The sequence below is a fragment of the Oenanthe melanoleuca genome, chromosome 27, assembly GCF_029582105.1.
Source record: "Oenanthe melanoleuca isolate GR-GAL-2019-014 chromosome 27, OMel1.0, whole genome shotgun sequence".
Taxonomy (NCBI): domain Eukaryota; kingdom Metazoa; phylum Chordata; class Aves; order Passeriformes; family Muscicapidae; genus Oenanthe; species Oenanthe melanoleuca.
Genome location: NC_079360.1, coordinates 5,148,589 through 5,164,648, shown reverse-complemented (window position 1 = coordinate 5,164,648; position 16,060 = coordinate 5,148,589). Strand labels below are relative to the sequence as shown.

General features: G+C 36.0%; 1 protein-coding gene across 1 annotated transcript; it reads left to right on the top strand.

The window, feature by feature from the left end:
• Positions 1-6,414: 6,414 nt before the first annotated feature.
• On the top strand, positions 6,415-15,339 carry HOXB9 (homeobox B9). Its single transcript, XM_056512284.1, has 2 exons — positions 6,415-6,877; positions 14,990-15,339. Exons 1-2 carry the CDS (start codon positions 6,487-6,489, stop codon positions 15,223-15,225), a joined length of 627 nt encoding a protein of 208 aa, XP_056368259.1. The 5' UTR covers positions 6,415-6,486; the 3' UTR covers positions 15,226-15,339.
• Positions 15,340-16,060: the final 721 nt, after the last annotated feature.

Here is a 16,060-nt window from a genome sequence, read left to right as displayed (position 1 = left end):
TCCCTCTGCACTTCGGGATTTTTTACAGATTCTACATTCAAATCTCGAGCACAGGAAATGGCCAAGGTGGATTTTTTTAAGTTACAAAAACTTATTTCAAATTTTTGGGTTTTTTTTCCCCCAGAATTTCGCTGCCGTGGAATGAATTTTCTTTCATAAACTCCTCAGAGCTGCCTGAATTTATCGTTCATAAATTATGTCGGGGTTTAAATTGTGTTTCCTGACCCTGAAAAATAAAAAAAAAATAGAATAAATTAATAAAAAAAAAAAAAAGAAAAAGAAAAAGAAAAAAGAAAAAGAAGGAAAAATAAAAAGAAAAAGAAAAAAAAAAGAAAAAGAACAAGAAAAAGAAAAAGAAAAAAGAAAAAGAAAAAGAAAAAGAAAAAGAAAAAGAAAAAGGAAAAAGAAAAAGAAAAAAAGAAAAGAAAAGAAAAAGAAAAAAAAGAAAAAGAAAAAGAGAAAAATAATTTAAAAGAAAAATAAAAAAAGAGGAAAAAAGAAATAAAAAATAAAAATAAAAAAGAAAAGAAAAAAAAAGAAGGAAATAAAAACGATTTGCTGGTTGTTGTGATTATCGATTAATCATAATTAAAATATTGGAATGTTAAATGTCATTTAAATATTAAAATAAACCATTTGAAGGTTGAATTTTCGGGATTTTATCTCCCCAGCCCCGGATTTTTATCCTCCCTTTATCTCCTTCCAAACTCAAACCCTAATTGGGAAAATAAAAATCAAAATAAAAAAAAAATCAAATTCCCTCAAGTGGGGTAAAAATCCCCCAAAAATCCAAAATTTCCTCCACACGTCAGAGCTGAAACCGGCTGGAAGAAGTTGAGAGTTTTAATAAATGAGAATTTTTTTAAATGGTGGGAAAATGACCAAAAAAATCTTGAAAAAGTGACAAAAAAATCTTGAAAAAATGACCAAAAAATCCTTGAAAAAATGACCAAAAAATCTTGAAAAAGTGACCAAAAATCATTGCAAAAGTGAACAAAAAAACCTTGAAAAAAGGGACAAAAAAACCTTGAAAAAGTGACAAAAAAACCTGGAAAAGTGACCCAAAAAAATCTGGAGAAAGTGATAAAAAGAAACCTTTAAAAAGGGACTAAAATACCTTGAAACAGTGACTAAAAACCTTTAAAAATTGACCAAAAAAAACCCGGAAAATTGACCAAAAAATGTTGGAAAAGTGACAAAATGACTCTGAAAAAGTGACCAAAAAAACTTTAAAACGTGACCAAAGAAACCTTTAAAAAGTGAGTAAAAAACCTGGAAAAGTGACAAAAATAATCTGGAGAAAGTGACAAAAAAACCCTTTAAAAAAGGGACCAAAAACCTTTAAAAATTGACAAAAAAACCCTGGAAAAGTGACCAAAAAAATCTTGAAAAAGTGACCAAAAAAACTGGAAAAAGTGATAAAAAAATCCTTTAAAAAGTGAGTAAAAAACCTGGAAAAAGTGACCAAAAATCATTGCAAAAGTGAACAAAAACACCTTGAAAAAAGGGACAAAAAAACCTTGAAAAAGTGACCAAAAAACCTGGAAAAGGGACCAAAAAAAACCTTTAAAATGTGACAAAAAAACCTGGAAAAAGTGATAAAAAAACCTTTAAAAATTGAGCCAAAAACCTGGAAAAAGTGATAAAAAAAAACCTTTAAAAAGTGAGTAAAAAACCTGGAAAAAGTGATAAAAAAACCCTTTAAAAAGTTCTTTAAATGCATTTCCGGGAAGAAAAGGAGCAGCAATTGTTCCTTTCTGAAACCAAAACTTATAAATCAGTGAAAGGTACCAAAAAATCTGAATTTTCAATCCCTAAAATCTGCAGTTTTCAACCCAAAAATCCGCTTATTTCAAGCTTAAAAATCTGAATAATAATTAAAAAAAAAAAAAAAATTAAAAAAAAAAAAAAATAAAAAAAACCCGATTTTTTTTTTTTTTTTGGGATTTGTTTTTTGGCAGCTGGGAAATGCCGAGCGGGGATTTGGGGCAGTTTTGAATTTCTGAGCGAATTTTTTCCCTCCTCTCCACAGACAATAAAAATAATTTAGGAACAGAACCCGAGCTCTGAGAAAATCCTGAATTTTCCCAGCGAAAGCTGAAGGAAAAGTTTCCACTCTAAACTTTAATTTTTATTTTTATTTTTTTTTAGGAATTATTTCCACTTCCGTTCTGCACAACCACATCTCCCTAATTAATTCCATTTTCTCATTTCCTGCCTCATTTCTCCCCAAAAATTCCGATTTTTTTCCACGCTGCCCTTTCAGTTTCTCTTCTCCAAGTTTATTTATTTTAATTTCTGACGTGTTTTAATTCCTGATTTAAATCCAGTCAGCACCAAGCACCGTTTTCCTAAAATCCCTCTCAAAAAAAAAAAAAAAATTAAAAAAAATAAAAAAAAATCTAAAAAAAGAGAAGAATTGAGAGGAAATGGATAAAAAAATAAATTCCTGAAGGCACCAAATTTATAAACTGAATTTATACACTGAATTTATACACTGAATTTATACACTGAATTTATATACTGAATTTATACACTGAATTTACTGAATTTATAAACTGAATTTACACACTCCACAAAATTATCAACTCACAAGCTGCCACCCCTCAGCCTTATTTATAGCAGGAATTTTTTTTTATGATGATTTCCATTTTTTCTTTTATTTTTTTAAAAATATATTTATTACAGGTGAGAAAACCCCGAACAGGTGTTTTACTTCAATTAACCCCCAATAATTTTATTTTTCTCTTTTTTTTTTTTTTTTTTTTTTTTTTTGGGGCGGGGGGTGGGAGTTTGTTTTTTGTCTTTTGGTGGTTTTTTTTTTATTTTATTTTTTATTTTTTTCCCCGAGCTCTTCTCTTTGTGGAGCTGTCCCCGATTCGATTTTAATTTGGATTTTATTATTTTGGAAAGGAATCATTTCCCAGAGGCAATAAAACAGAAATATGACAGCGGGAGCCGCCCGCTCGTATTTCACTCCTGTTCCTTCCCCAACCCGCGAAGTTCAAAAAAAAGGAAAAGAGGGAAAATAAAATTATAATTTTTAGAAACGCGGAAAATTGGGAAAATCGGGAATTTCCGCTGGAGGGGAGCGAGCAGCGAGGATTTCAGGATTTAATTTGGGATCATCCCCAAAAAGGAGAGGGGCGCTCACCTGGGACATTTCCACCTTTTTTGTCCCAAATTGTAGCCAAAATTATCCCAACAATTATCCTAAAATTATCCCCAAATTATCCCCAAATTACCCCAAAATTATTCCAAAATTCTCCCAAAATTATCCCAATAATTATCCCCAAAATGATCCCAAAATTATCCCAAAATTACCCAAAATTATCCCAAAATTATCCCAAAATTCTCCCCAAATTCTCCCCAAATTCTTCCCAAATTCTCCCCAAATTATCCCCAAATTCTCCCCAAATTCTCCCCAAATTATCCCCAAATTATCCCAAAATTATTCCCAAAATTATCCCAAAATTATCCCCAAATTACACCCAAATTATCCCCAAATTCTCCCCAAAATTATCTCCAAATTATCCCCAAATTCATCCTGAAATTACCCCAAAATTATCCCCAAATTATCCACAAATTCTCCCCAAATTATCCAAAATTATCCCAAAATTATCCAAAATTCCCAAATTATCCCCAAAATTCTCCCCAAATTCTCCCCAAAATTATCCCAAAATTATCCCCAAAATTATCCCCAAATTATCCACAAATGATCCCAAAATTATCCCAAAATTCTCCCCAAATTCTCCCCAAATTCTCCCCAAAATTATCCCCAAATTCTCCCCAAATTATCCCAAAATTATCCCAAAACCTCCCCAAAACTTTCCCCAAACCGCACCTCGGCCGGAGCGGCTCCTCCGGCGCTTTTGGGGTCACAAAAATAAAATTAAAATCAAATTTCTCCCCCAGCTCCGGCTCTCCTTCCCCATCACCCCCAACCGCTGGATTAATTTTAATTTTTTTAATTAAAGGAGCCCTAAAAGCGCCTCTTTTCCAGGAAATTTGGGCAGGGGGTGAAATCCAATTTGGGATTTTTAATCATTTTTTAATCATCCCGTTATTAGAGAAACATCTCGGGTAAGAACTCCCAGCTCAGCACGCTCAGAGCGGGACGAAAATCGGATTTTTTTCCCTCATTTCGGGCGGGTTTAGCCCCTCTGCCCCGTTAATAAAGATTTCTATCCAGGATAAACGCGCCGTGATTTATCATCATTCCTAGAAAATCTCTGATTTATCATTCCCACAAAATCTGATTTATCATTCCCACAAAATCTGATTTATCATTCCCACAAAATCTCTGATTTATCATTCCCACAAAATCCCGGCCCGTGGGGGGCGAGAAGCAAATTGAGCCGAACTGTTACAACCAAAATTCAGGAAAAAATCACTTTATTTTTATTTATTTTTATTTATTTTTATTTATTTTTATTTATTTTTATTTATTTTTCTTTTTTTTTTTTTTCAGCAGCTTCGCCTTCACCCAACATTTACGAGAACCGCCGGCAATAAATTGATTTATCCTCAATTTCTCCGCGCAACCTGAGGGGATTAAAAACCCCCAAAATCTCAGATTATAAATAAATAAAAAAAATAAAAATCGGGAGTGGCGTTGGACACGCAGCGTGGGTCCTTTTTTTTTTTTTTTTTTTACTTTTTTTTCCTTTTTTTTTGTTTTTTTTTGTTTTGTTTCTCTTCCCCGGGCAATAAATCCGAGGCTATAAAAATCAAAGCGAGCCGATGGAAGTTTTATTAAACTCTTCAAGCATCACAAGTTTGAGGCGTTCCGGGACAAAGCCGCCTCTGCCTTTTACTGGCCTTGTAAAATTCGCCCAAATTTCAGCCGCGTGCGGGGGAATCATTCCCAAAAAAACAGTAATTTGAATTTTTTAAAAATATATTTATAACAATATCCCCCTGAGCAGGAGCTGGATGCGTCCAAGCGCTTCTTTCACCGCTGAAAAATGAAAATATTTTGAATTTCGCGTTTCCCCGCCTCGTTTTGTTGTGTTTACATCGCTCCTCATTAGCCCGGGCTGTTAATTATTTATATCGCCCTCCCCAGCTGCGATTTTTCCTCCCCAAAATATTCGGATTTTTTGCGGGTTTTGGTGTCGCTGTGTGAGAGTGGGAAGGGGGGATGGGGGCGGGTTGTTGTTTATTTCTTATTTTGGTTTTTTTTTAAATTATTTTTATTTTTTTTTGTTTTTCTCTCTGGTTCTCTGGAGCCAGAGCGGCAAAGAAACGAAAAATTGCTTTTAGCTCAATTCCCTCGCGATCGTTATGAAAGCAAAGGCAGCGCATCAGCAAAAAAAAAATAATAATAAAAAAAAATTAAATACAAACAACAACAAAAACTAAAACTCCCCTCATCCCTCCTTTTGAACCAGCAGAAAAAACGCAAAAAAATCCGAATATTCGCTTTAACTCCGCGTGGGATGTTTATTTATTTATTTATTTATTTATTTATTTATTTATTTTTAAATTTTTTTTTTTTTCCCCCCCTCTGGTTCTCTGGAGCCAGAGCGGCAAAGAAACGAAAAATTGCTTTTAGCTCAATTCCCTCGCGATCGTTATGAAAGCAAAGGCAGCGCATCATCATCTTCCTCCAAAAAAAAAAAAAAATAAATAAAAATAAAAAAAAATAAATACAAACAACAACAAAAACTAAAACTCCCCTCATCCCTCCTTTAGAACCAGCAGAAAAAACGCAAAAAAAATCCGAATATTCGCTTTAACTCCGCGTGGGATTTTTATTTATTTATTTATTTTTTATAAATTTTTATTTTTTTTTTTTTTTTTAATTTTTTTTTATTTTTTTTTTTCCTCCCCCGCCACTCCTGAGGAACACAAACCAATCCATCCTCGATATGGAATGCGAGGGCGGATGACAGCGCAGCGCAGCCCCCTCGGCCGCGATTGATTTACGCGCCGCCCGACGCTTTATCAGGCTCAGGAAAAAAAAAGTTTGACCAAATCATTTCAGCGCCAGCTCCCAGCACGGGCAGCCCCAACTGTACTTTTGTTGGCCGGGAACTTGGGGAGGGGGAAAAAAACAGAACAAATTTAGGGCTGTCCCCTCCTTATATAAAAATATTTTTATATATTTCTGCTTTAGTCGTATGGTTATTATTTGATTTTTTTTGGAGAATTTTTTTTTTTTTAGATTTTTTTTTTTTTTTTTAGATTTTTTTTTTAGATTTTTTTTTAGATATTTTTAGCTTTTTTTTAGCTTTTTTTTTAGCTTTTTTTTTTATTTTAGCTATATTTTTTAGAATTTCGTTAAGGCGCTTTTTACCAATTTTTTAGAGTTACTTAGCATCGCTTTAGGGGTTTTTTTTACCATTTAAATTTTTTTTTTTTGTGGGGAGGGAAGTTGATTTTTTTTTTTTTAATATAATTTATTTTCACCTCCCAATTTTTTTTTTAATTTTTTTTTTTTAAATTTCCACCACTGAACCGCGCCTTATATGATGTCTGACAATGTCCATTTCTGGCACGCTCAGCAATTATTATGTCGACTCCATCATAAACCACGAGAGCGAAGATTCTCCCGCCGCTAAATTCGCCGCCGGCCAATTCTCGGCTCCCCGGCAGGGAGGAGAACATCTGGAATTCCCCTCCTGCAGTTTCCAACCCAAAACTCCGGTTTTTGGGGCTCCCTGGGGCTCCCCCGTGTACCCCGCGTACCTCCCGCAGCAGGGCGGCCCCGAGAGCCGCTTCCTGCGGGGCTGGATCGAACCCGCCCCCGTCAAATCCGAACCCCCCAAAACCTGCCCGGATTTCCCTCTGGAAACTTCCAGCGGCCCCAGGCGAGGCTTCGAGGATCATAAAGTTTGTGAAGGAAGCGAAGACAAAGACAGGACAGATCAAAGTAAGTGGTAAAAAAAAAAGTGAGGAAGTTTTAAAAAAAAAAAAAAAGTGCAATAAAAAAAAAAAAAAAAAAAAAAAAAAAAGGAGGGGGGTGAAGGGGGGGAGGGTTGGGGAGGGGAGGAAATAAAAAAAAAACAAAAAAAAAGAAATAAAGGAGGCTCAGCGTGCTGGAGGAGAGGGGAGGGGAGGATTCCCCGCCTGGTGTGGGGGAAGTTGGGATAAAAAAATCAAAATGCGGCTCAGGCTGGAGGGGAAGAGGAGGTGAGGATGGGGTGGGAGGGAAAAGGGAGAGGGGATGGGGAAAAAGGGGGAAAAAGGGGATAAAAATGGAGAAATGGGGGGAAGAGGGGAAAAGAGGGGAAAAAAGAGGAAAAAAAAGGGATAAAAAGGGAGAAATGGGGGGAAATAGGAGAAAAGAGGGGAAAAGGGGGAAAAAAAGGGAAAAAAAGGGATAAAAAGGGAGAAATGGGGGGAAATAGGAGAAAATAGGGGAAAAGAGGGAAAAGAGAGGAAAAAAAAGGGATAAAAAGGGAGAAATGGGGGGGAATAGGAGAAAAGAGGGGAAAAAGGGAAAAAAGGGGAAAAAAAGGGATAAAAAGGGAGAAATGGGGGGGGAAATAGGAGAAAAGAGGGGGAAAAGGGAAAAAAGAGGAAAAAAAAGGGATAAAAAGGGAGAAATGGGGGGAAATAGGAGAAAAGAGGGGGAAAGGGGGAAAAAAGAGGAAAAAAAGGGATAAAAAGGGAGAAATGGGGGGAAATAGGAGAAAAGGGGGGAAAAAAGAGGAAAAAAAAAGGGATAAAAAGGGAGAAATGGGGAGGGAAATAGGAGAAAAGAGGGGGAAAAGGGGGAAAAAAAGTGATAAAAAGGGAGAAATGGGGGGAAATAGGAGAAAAGAGGGGAAAAAGGGGAAAAAAGAGGGATAAAAAAAAAGGAAAAATAGGGAAAAAAAGAGGGGAAAGAGGGAAAAGGGGGGGAAAAGGAAAAATAAGGAGAAAGGGGGAAAAGGAGGGAGGAAGAGGGGGGGAAGTTGAAAAAAGGGGGAAAAAAGGGAAAAAAGGGGAAAGAGAAGGGGGAAAAGGCGGAGAGGGAGAAAAAGGGAATGAGAAAAAAGGGGGGGAAAAGGAAAAATCGCGGGGAAAAGTTGTCGTGGGGGGAATGGGAAAAAGAAAAGGAAAAGGGGGAAAAACAGGGAAAAAAGGAGGGAAAAAAAGGAAAAATTTGGGGGAAAAGTTGTTGTGGGGGGAATGGGAAAAAGGGGGAAAACAGGGAAAAAAGGAGGAAAAAAAGGAAAAAATCGCGGGGGAAAATTGTCGTGGGGGGAATGGGAAAAAGGGGGAAAAACAGGGAAAAAAAGGGGGAAAAAAAGGAAAAATTTTGGGGGAAAAGTTCACCGGGGGAGCGCGGAGTTGCCCGCGAACCCGCGCATTTCCCGCGCATTTCCCGCGCATTTCCCGCGCATTTCCCGCGGTTTTTCCTCCTCGCCCCGCGCGTTTCTCGGCCCCGTTAATTAATTGTTTGTTTATTAAGGTGGGGATGAACCTTTCAAAGTCACGCTGCTTCCCCCAAAAAAAAACAAAATAAAAAGAAAAAAGAAAAAAAAAAAAAGGAGAAGGAGGGAGGGGGTGCCTGGAAGTTAATTAGGTTTTATATCGCTTTTATATCGGCTTTTATATCGGCTTTTATCGCTTTTATATCGCTTTTTATATCGCTTTTTATATCGCTTTTTATGTCAGCTTTTATTCGTAATTTAGCCCCGTTGGAGTGAAACTCCAGCGCGTTTTTTCCGCGGGTTTTGGCTCCGTTTTCCGCTTGAAATCTTAATTTTCAAAATAATAATAACAATAATAATAAAATAATAATAATAATAATCGGCCTGGAAAAGATTTAACGCTGTCAATAAAATTATTAATTTTATTATTATTATTAATGATAATATTAGGGTTGGATGGCGCTCCCACCTCTTGCTGGCACCTGAAAAGTGATTCCCAAAAAATTATTTTTTCCCAAAAAAAAATCGGATTTTTCCGACCTGGCAGAGCAGCAGCTCCCGCCCGAGGAGGGGGAAGCTCCACTCGCATTTTTTCTCCCTTTAAATGAATTTTTTTCCCTTTAAAAACACAGAAAATTCCGATTTTCTCTCCCCTCCCCGGCTCTCGCAGGATGTTCTGGTGGCGCTTTTATTTATTTTTTAAATTTAATTTATTTTCTTTTTGTTTTTTTGGGTTTTTTTTTCCCCTATAATTTAACTCGCCCGCCGACACGAAAATAAAAGTTTTTTTCTATTGTGCTGGGCAGAGATCCAGAACAAATAAAACACCCGGATTCGGGCTCGGAGCTGCCTAAAAATCCAAATTTAGGAAAAATTTTATCTCAGAAAAAAGAAAAAAAAAATTCGCGATTTTTGTAGTTTTTCCTCTGTGGTTTCCCTGTGGGTTTATTTAAATTATTTTTATTGGGTTGTGTTGTTGTTTTAAGGAATAATTTAATTTTAAGCTGATTTTGTGACCCCGCCGCGGCTTTTTGGCACCGATTTCTCCAATTTTTCCCATTTTTTATCATTTTTATTTTTTTTTCCTGAATGTTTCTCTCGAATGAATCCTTGCCTGGAAGTTGCCTAAATTATTTTACAGGATGAATAAAATAAAATAAATTAAAATAAAATAAAATAAAATAAAATAAAATAAAATAAAATAAAATAAAATAAAATAAAATAAAATAAAATAAAATAAAATAAAATAAAATAAAAATAAAATAAAATAAAATAAAATAAAATAAAATAAAATAAAATAAAATAAAATAAAATAAAATAAAGAAACTCCAGAACTTCTCCCCCTTCTCTCTCCCGCTGGGGGAATTTTTGTGCAGAGAAAACCTAAAAAAAAAAAAAAAATTAAAATCTCATTTCCCGACCCCAAAATGCCCCAAAACCGCCGAACCATTAAAGGACGGGGAGCAGCATTAATATCATTAATTATTAACAACTTTCCTCCTCTTTAATAATTAATTTTGCATTTTCAATTCACGGAGGAAATCCGGTGGTTTTTACACAAGAACCCGGATTTTATTTTAATTTTTTATTTTATTTTATTTTATTTTATTTTATTTTTATTTTATTTTATTATTTTATTTTATTTTATTTTATTTTATTTTATTTTATTTTATTTATTTTTATTATTTTATTTTATTCTATATTATTTTTTTTTTTTTATTTTATTTTATTTTATTTTATTTTATTTTTTACCCGATAAATTTCATTTGATTTTGGCCGGAGGAGCCCTCGCGGTGCGAGCGCGTGGGTTGATAATGATCCGTTTAATTGCTCATTATTGACCCGAAAACAGCCAAAAAATCTCATTATTGACACTAAAAACGGCAAAAAAATCTCATTATTGACTCAAAAAGTGCCCAAAAATCTCATTATTTACCTAAAACAGCCAAAAAATCTCATTATTGACCCGAAAACAGCCAAAAAAATCTCATTATTGACCCTAAAACAGGCAAAAAATCTCATTATTTACCCAAAAACAGCCCAAAAAAATTCTCATTATTTACCTAAAATAGCCCAAAATCTCATTATTTGCCCTAAAATCCCAAAATTTCCTTTTTTTTCCTCATTTCCACGCAGATTCTCCCGCCTCCGAGCTTTTATTTATTTGTATTTATTTGTATTTATTTGTATTTATTTGTATTTATTTGTATTTATTTGTATTTATTTGTATTTATTTGTATTTATTTGTATTTATTTGTATTTATTTGTATTCTTTTTTCCCCCTTTCTTTCCCTTTTCTCCATTTTATTTTATTTTATTTTATTATTTTATTTTATTTTATTTTATTTTATTTTATTTTATTTTATTTTATTTTATTTTATTCTCTATTTATTTATTTATTTTTAATGTATTTTATCATTTATTTATTTATTAATTTATTATTATTATTATTTAAATTTTTAATTAGTTTATTTGTTTGGGGGCGACGCTTTCCAGCAGCTCCCGGAGGAATTTTGGGATTTTTTTTGGGTTTTTTTGGCCACTTTGTGCAAGAAAATAAGAAAAAAAAAAATTAGGATTTATTTAGGAAAAGTTCTGCTCTGTGTGAGATGGGTCTGGGGGAGAAATGGGAAAAATGGGAAAAAAAAGGGAAAAAATGGGAAAAATGGGGAAAAAAAGTGAAATTTTGGGGTTGGTTCCACAAAAAAAACCCTCAGGAATTCACCCAAAACCGGAAAAAATTCACCCAAAAAAACTTCAGAAATTCATCCAAAAACCACTCAAGAATTCACCTAAAAAACCTCAGAAATTCTCCCCCAAAAAACCCAAAAATTCACCCAAAAAGTGAAAAATTTCTCCCAAAATCTGAAAAAAATGCACCAAAAACCGGCAGAAATTGGCCCAAAAACCTCAAAAATTCACCCCCAAAAAACCCCAGAAATTCACCCAAAACATCCAAAAATTCACCCAAAAAAGTGAAAAAATTCTCCCAAAATCTGGGAAAAAATCACTCGAAATACCCAAAAATTCACCCAAAACCCGAAAAAATTCACCCAAAATATCCAAAAATTCACCCAAAATATCAAAAAATTCACCCAAAATATCAAAAAATTCTCCCAAAATGTCCAAAAATTCACCCAAAATATCCAAAATTTCACCCAAAAACCCCAAAAATTCACCCAAAATGTCCAAAAATTCACCCAAAATATCCAAAATTTCACCCAAAATATCCAAAATTTCACCCAAAACCCCCAAAAATTCACCCCAAATTTTCGCCCCCATCCGCCCCTCCCCCACCCCTGCAGGCCCCAGGGAATTCCTGATTTTTGGGGAAATTTTGGGGGTTTTTTGGGTTTGTTTTTTTTTTTGTTGTTTTGGTTTTTTTGGGGTTTTTTTTTTTTTTTTTTTTTTTTTTTTTTTTTTTTTTTTTTTTTGTGGATTTTTTTGGTCGATTTTTGCTTTTTTGTTTTGGTTTTTTTAAATTATTTGTTCGATTTTTTTTTTGTTTTGTTGCTCGCTTTGGTAATTTTTTTTTTATTTATTTTTTTTTAACAGTTTTTGTTTGTTCTGTATTTTTAAATTTTTTTTTACCTTTAATTTAATTTAAGTTTGGCTTAGTTTAATTAAGTTTGATTTTTTTTTTTACTTTTTCATTAATTTCACCTTTCCCCTTTTTTTTACTAATTTCACCTTTTCCCCTCCTTTTTTTTCATTATTTTTTTAAAATTTAAATCTCAATTTTTCATAATTTTTAAAAATAATTTCCCCACTTCCTCATTTTTTCCTCCTAATTTCCCCTTTCCCCTTTTTTTCACTTATTTTTCCCTTTCCCCCCATTTTTTTTCATTAATTCCCATTCCCCTATTTTTTCCCCTAATTCCCCTTTTTTTTCACCAATTTTTTCATTTTTCTCATTTTTCCCCTAATTCCCCATTTTTTTCCTTCACTAATTCCCTTTTTTTCCCCAATTCCCATTTTCCCCATTTTTCAATTCCTCCTTTCCCATTTTTTTTTCACTAATTCCCATTTTTTCACTCATTTCCCCCTTCCCATTTTTCACTAATTTCCCTTTTCCCTCCCTTTTTAATTTTCCCCTCCTTTTTTTCCCCCCTAATTCCCCATTTTTCCCTTAATTCCCATCTCCCATTATTTTTTTTCCTAATTCCGCATTTTTTTCACTAATTCCTCATTTTTTCCACTAATTTCCCCATTTTCCCCTAATTCCCATCCCCCATTATTTTTCCTATCTCCCATTATTTTTTTTCCTAATTCCCCATTTTTTCCACTAATTTCCCCATTTTCCCTAATTCCCATCCCCCATTTTTTTTCCTATCTCCCATTATTTTTTTCCTTAATTCCCCTTTTTTTTCCTTAATTCCCATTCCCCATTTTTTTACTATTTCCCCATTTTTCCTCAATTCCCATTCCCTCATTATTTTTTCCTTAATTCCCTTTTTTTTCACTAATTCCCATTCCCCCATTTTTTCACTATTTCCCCATTTTCCCACGTTTTTTCCCACTAATTCCCCATTTTCCCCCCAATTTCCCCATTTTATTTCCCATGTTTTCCCCCTAAATTCCCCATTTCTCCCCCAAATTCCCAATTTTTCCCCCTAATTCCCATCCCCCATTCTCTTTCCCTAATCCCCCATTTTTTTCCCTATTTTCCCATTTTCCCACCTTTTTTTCCCCTAAATTCCCCATTTCCCCCCTAAATTCCCAATTTTCCCCCCCTAATTCCCATCCCCCCTTCCTTTTCCCATCCTTCATTATTTTTTTCCCTAATTCCCATTTTTCCCCTATTTTCCCACATTTTTCCCCCTAAATTCCCCGTTTTTCCCCCCAAAATCCCCATTTTCCCCCTAATTCCCACCCCCTTCCTTCCCCCATCCCCCCATTATTTTTTTTTCACTAATTCCCCATTTTCCCCCCAATTTCCCCATTTCCCCCCAAATCCCCATTTTTTCCCCCAAGTTTCCCATGTTTTCCCCCTAAATTCTCCATTTTTTCCCCCCAAATTCCCCCTTTTCCCCCCTAATTCCCACCCCCCATTTTTCCTTAATCCCCCATAATTTTTTCACTATTTCCCCATTTTCCCACTTTTTTTCCCCTAAATTCCCCATTTTCCCCCTAAATACCCAATTTTCCCCCTAATTCCCACCCCTCTTCCTTCCCCCATCCTCCCATTATTTTTTTCCCTAATCCCCCATTATTTTTTCACTATTTTCCTATTTTCTCACATTTTTTTCCCCACTAATTCCGTGTTTTTTTCCTTTTTCCCCAATTTTCCCCCCTAATTCCCACCCCCCTTACTTTCCCCATCCCCCCATTATTTTTTTCCCTAATCCCCCATTATTTTTTCACTATTTTCCTATTTTCCCACATTTTTCCCCCTAAATTCCCCGTTTTTCCCCCCAAAATCCCAAATTTTTCCCCCTAATTCCCACTCCCATTCCTTCCCCCACCCCCCATTATTTTTTCTCCCTAATTCCCCATTTTCCCCCCAATTTCCCATTTGCCCCCCAAAATCCCCATTTTCCCCCCTAATTCCCACCCCCCTCCCTTCCCCCATCCCCCCATTATTTTTTCCCTAATTCCCCATTTTTCCCCTATTTTCCCACATTTTTCCCCCTAAATTACCCATTTTTCCCCCCATATCCCCCATTTTCCCCCCTAATTCCCATCTCCCATTTTTCCCTAATCCCTCATTATTTTTTCACTATTTTCTCACGTTTTTTCCCCACTAATTCCCCGTTTTTCCCCCCAAAATCCCCATTTTCCCCCTAATTCCCACTCCCATTCCTTCCCCCATCCCCCCATTATTTTTTTCCCTAATTCCCCACTTTTTTTCCCACTAATTCCCCGTTTTTCCCCCCAAAATCCCCATTTTCCCCCCTAATTCCCACTCCCATTCCTTCCCCCATCCCCCCATTATTTTTTCCCTAATTCCCCATTTTTCCCCTATTTTCCCACATTTTTCCCCTAAATTCCCCATTTTTCCCCCCATATCCCCCATTTCCCCCCTAATTCCCATCTCCCATTTTTCCCTAATCCCTCATTATTTTTTCACTATTTCCCCACTTTTTTTCCCACTAATTCCCCCTTTTTCCCCCAAAATCCCCATTCCCCCCCTAATTCCCACCCCCCTCCCTTCCCCCATCCCCCCATTATTTTTTTTCCCTAATCCCCCATTTTTTTAACTAATTTCCATCCCCCCATTTTTTCACTATTTTCCCATTTTCTCACATTTTTTTCCCCACTAATTCCCCGTTTTTCCCCCCAAAATCCCCATTTTCCCCCCTAATTCCCACTCCCATTCCTTCCCCCATCCCCCCATTATTTTTTCCCTAATTCCCCATTTTTCCCCTATTTTCCCACATTTTTCCCCCTAAATTACCCATTTTTCCCCCCAAAATCCCCATTTTCCCCCATAATTCCAACCCCCCATTTTTCCCTAATCCCCCATTATTTTTTCACTATTTCCCCATTTTCCCACTTTTTTTTCCCCACTAATTCCCCGTTTTTCCCCCCAAAATCCCCATTTCCCCCCCTAATTCCCACTCCCATCCCTTCCCCCATTATTTTCCCTCCCTAATTCCCGATTTTTCCCGGTTTTCCCGCAGCCCCCCCCGCCGCCAGCTGGCTGCAGGCGCGCTCCTCGCGCAAGAAGCGCTGCCCCTACTCCAAATTCCAGACGCTGGAGCTGGAGAAGGAATTTCTGTTCAACGCGTACCTGAGCCGCGAGCGGCGGCACGAGGTGGCGCGGCTGCTCAACCTCAGCGAGCGCCAGGTCAAGATCTGGTTCCAGAACCGCCGCATGAAGATGAAGAAGATGAACAAGGAGCAGGGAAAGGAGTGAGCGGGAAAAAAACAAAAAAAAAAGTGAAAAAAAGCGACCCCGGAATCGGAAAATATCGATTTTTCCCAAAATCGGAAAATCTCGAATTTCTCAAAATCCTCTCTCCAATAAAAAGTGAGGTTGGAGTTCAGCAGAGTCTCAGCTCTGCTTTATTTTCGTTTTTAATAAATAGATCTGGTTGCAAAATTGCCCCATGCAGATGAAGAAAATGGACAAGGAGCAGGGAAAGGAGTGAGCGGGAAAAAACAAAAAAAAAAGTGAAAAAAAGCGACCCCGAAATCGGAAAATATCGAATTTTTCCCAAAAAAGTGAGGTTGGAGTTCAGCAGAGTTTCAGCTCTGCTTTATTTTCCTTTTTTAAAATAGATCTGGTTGCAGAATCGCCCCATGGAGATGAAGAAAATGAACAAGGAGCAGGGAAAGGAGTGAGCGGGAAAAAAACAAAAAAAAAGTGAAAAAAAGCGACCCCGGAATCGGAAAATATCGAATTTCCCAAAAAAAGTGTGGTTGGAGTTCAGCAGAGTTTCAGCTCTGCTTTATTTTCGTTTTTTGAAATAGATCTGGTTGCAGATCTAAGATGAAGGTGGACAAGGAGCAGGGAAAGGAGTGAGCGGGAAAAAACAAAAAAAAAAGTGAAAAAAAGCGACCCCGAAATCGGAAAATATCGATTTTTCCCAAACTTCGAAAATCCCGAATTTCCCAAAATCGGAAAATCTCGAATTTCTCAAAATCCTCTCTCCAAAAAAAAAAAAAAAAGTGAGGTTGGAGTTCAGCAGAGTCTCAGCTTTATTTTCGTTTTTAATAAATAGATCTGGTTGCAGAATTGCCCCATGGAA

What these genes read in the sequence shown, in the direction of transcription:
- HOXB9 (XM_056512284.1), top strand. Translation starts at nt 6,487, where the DNA reads ATGTCCATTTCTGGCACGCTCAGCAATTATTATGTCGACTCCATCATA. An exon ending in CAAAGACAGGACAGATCAAA is followed by an intron (nt 6,878 to 14,989) that starts GTAAGTGGTAAA and finishes GTTTTCCCGCAG; the next exon opens with CCCCCCCCGCCGCCAGCTGG.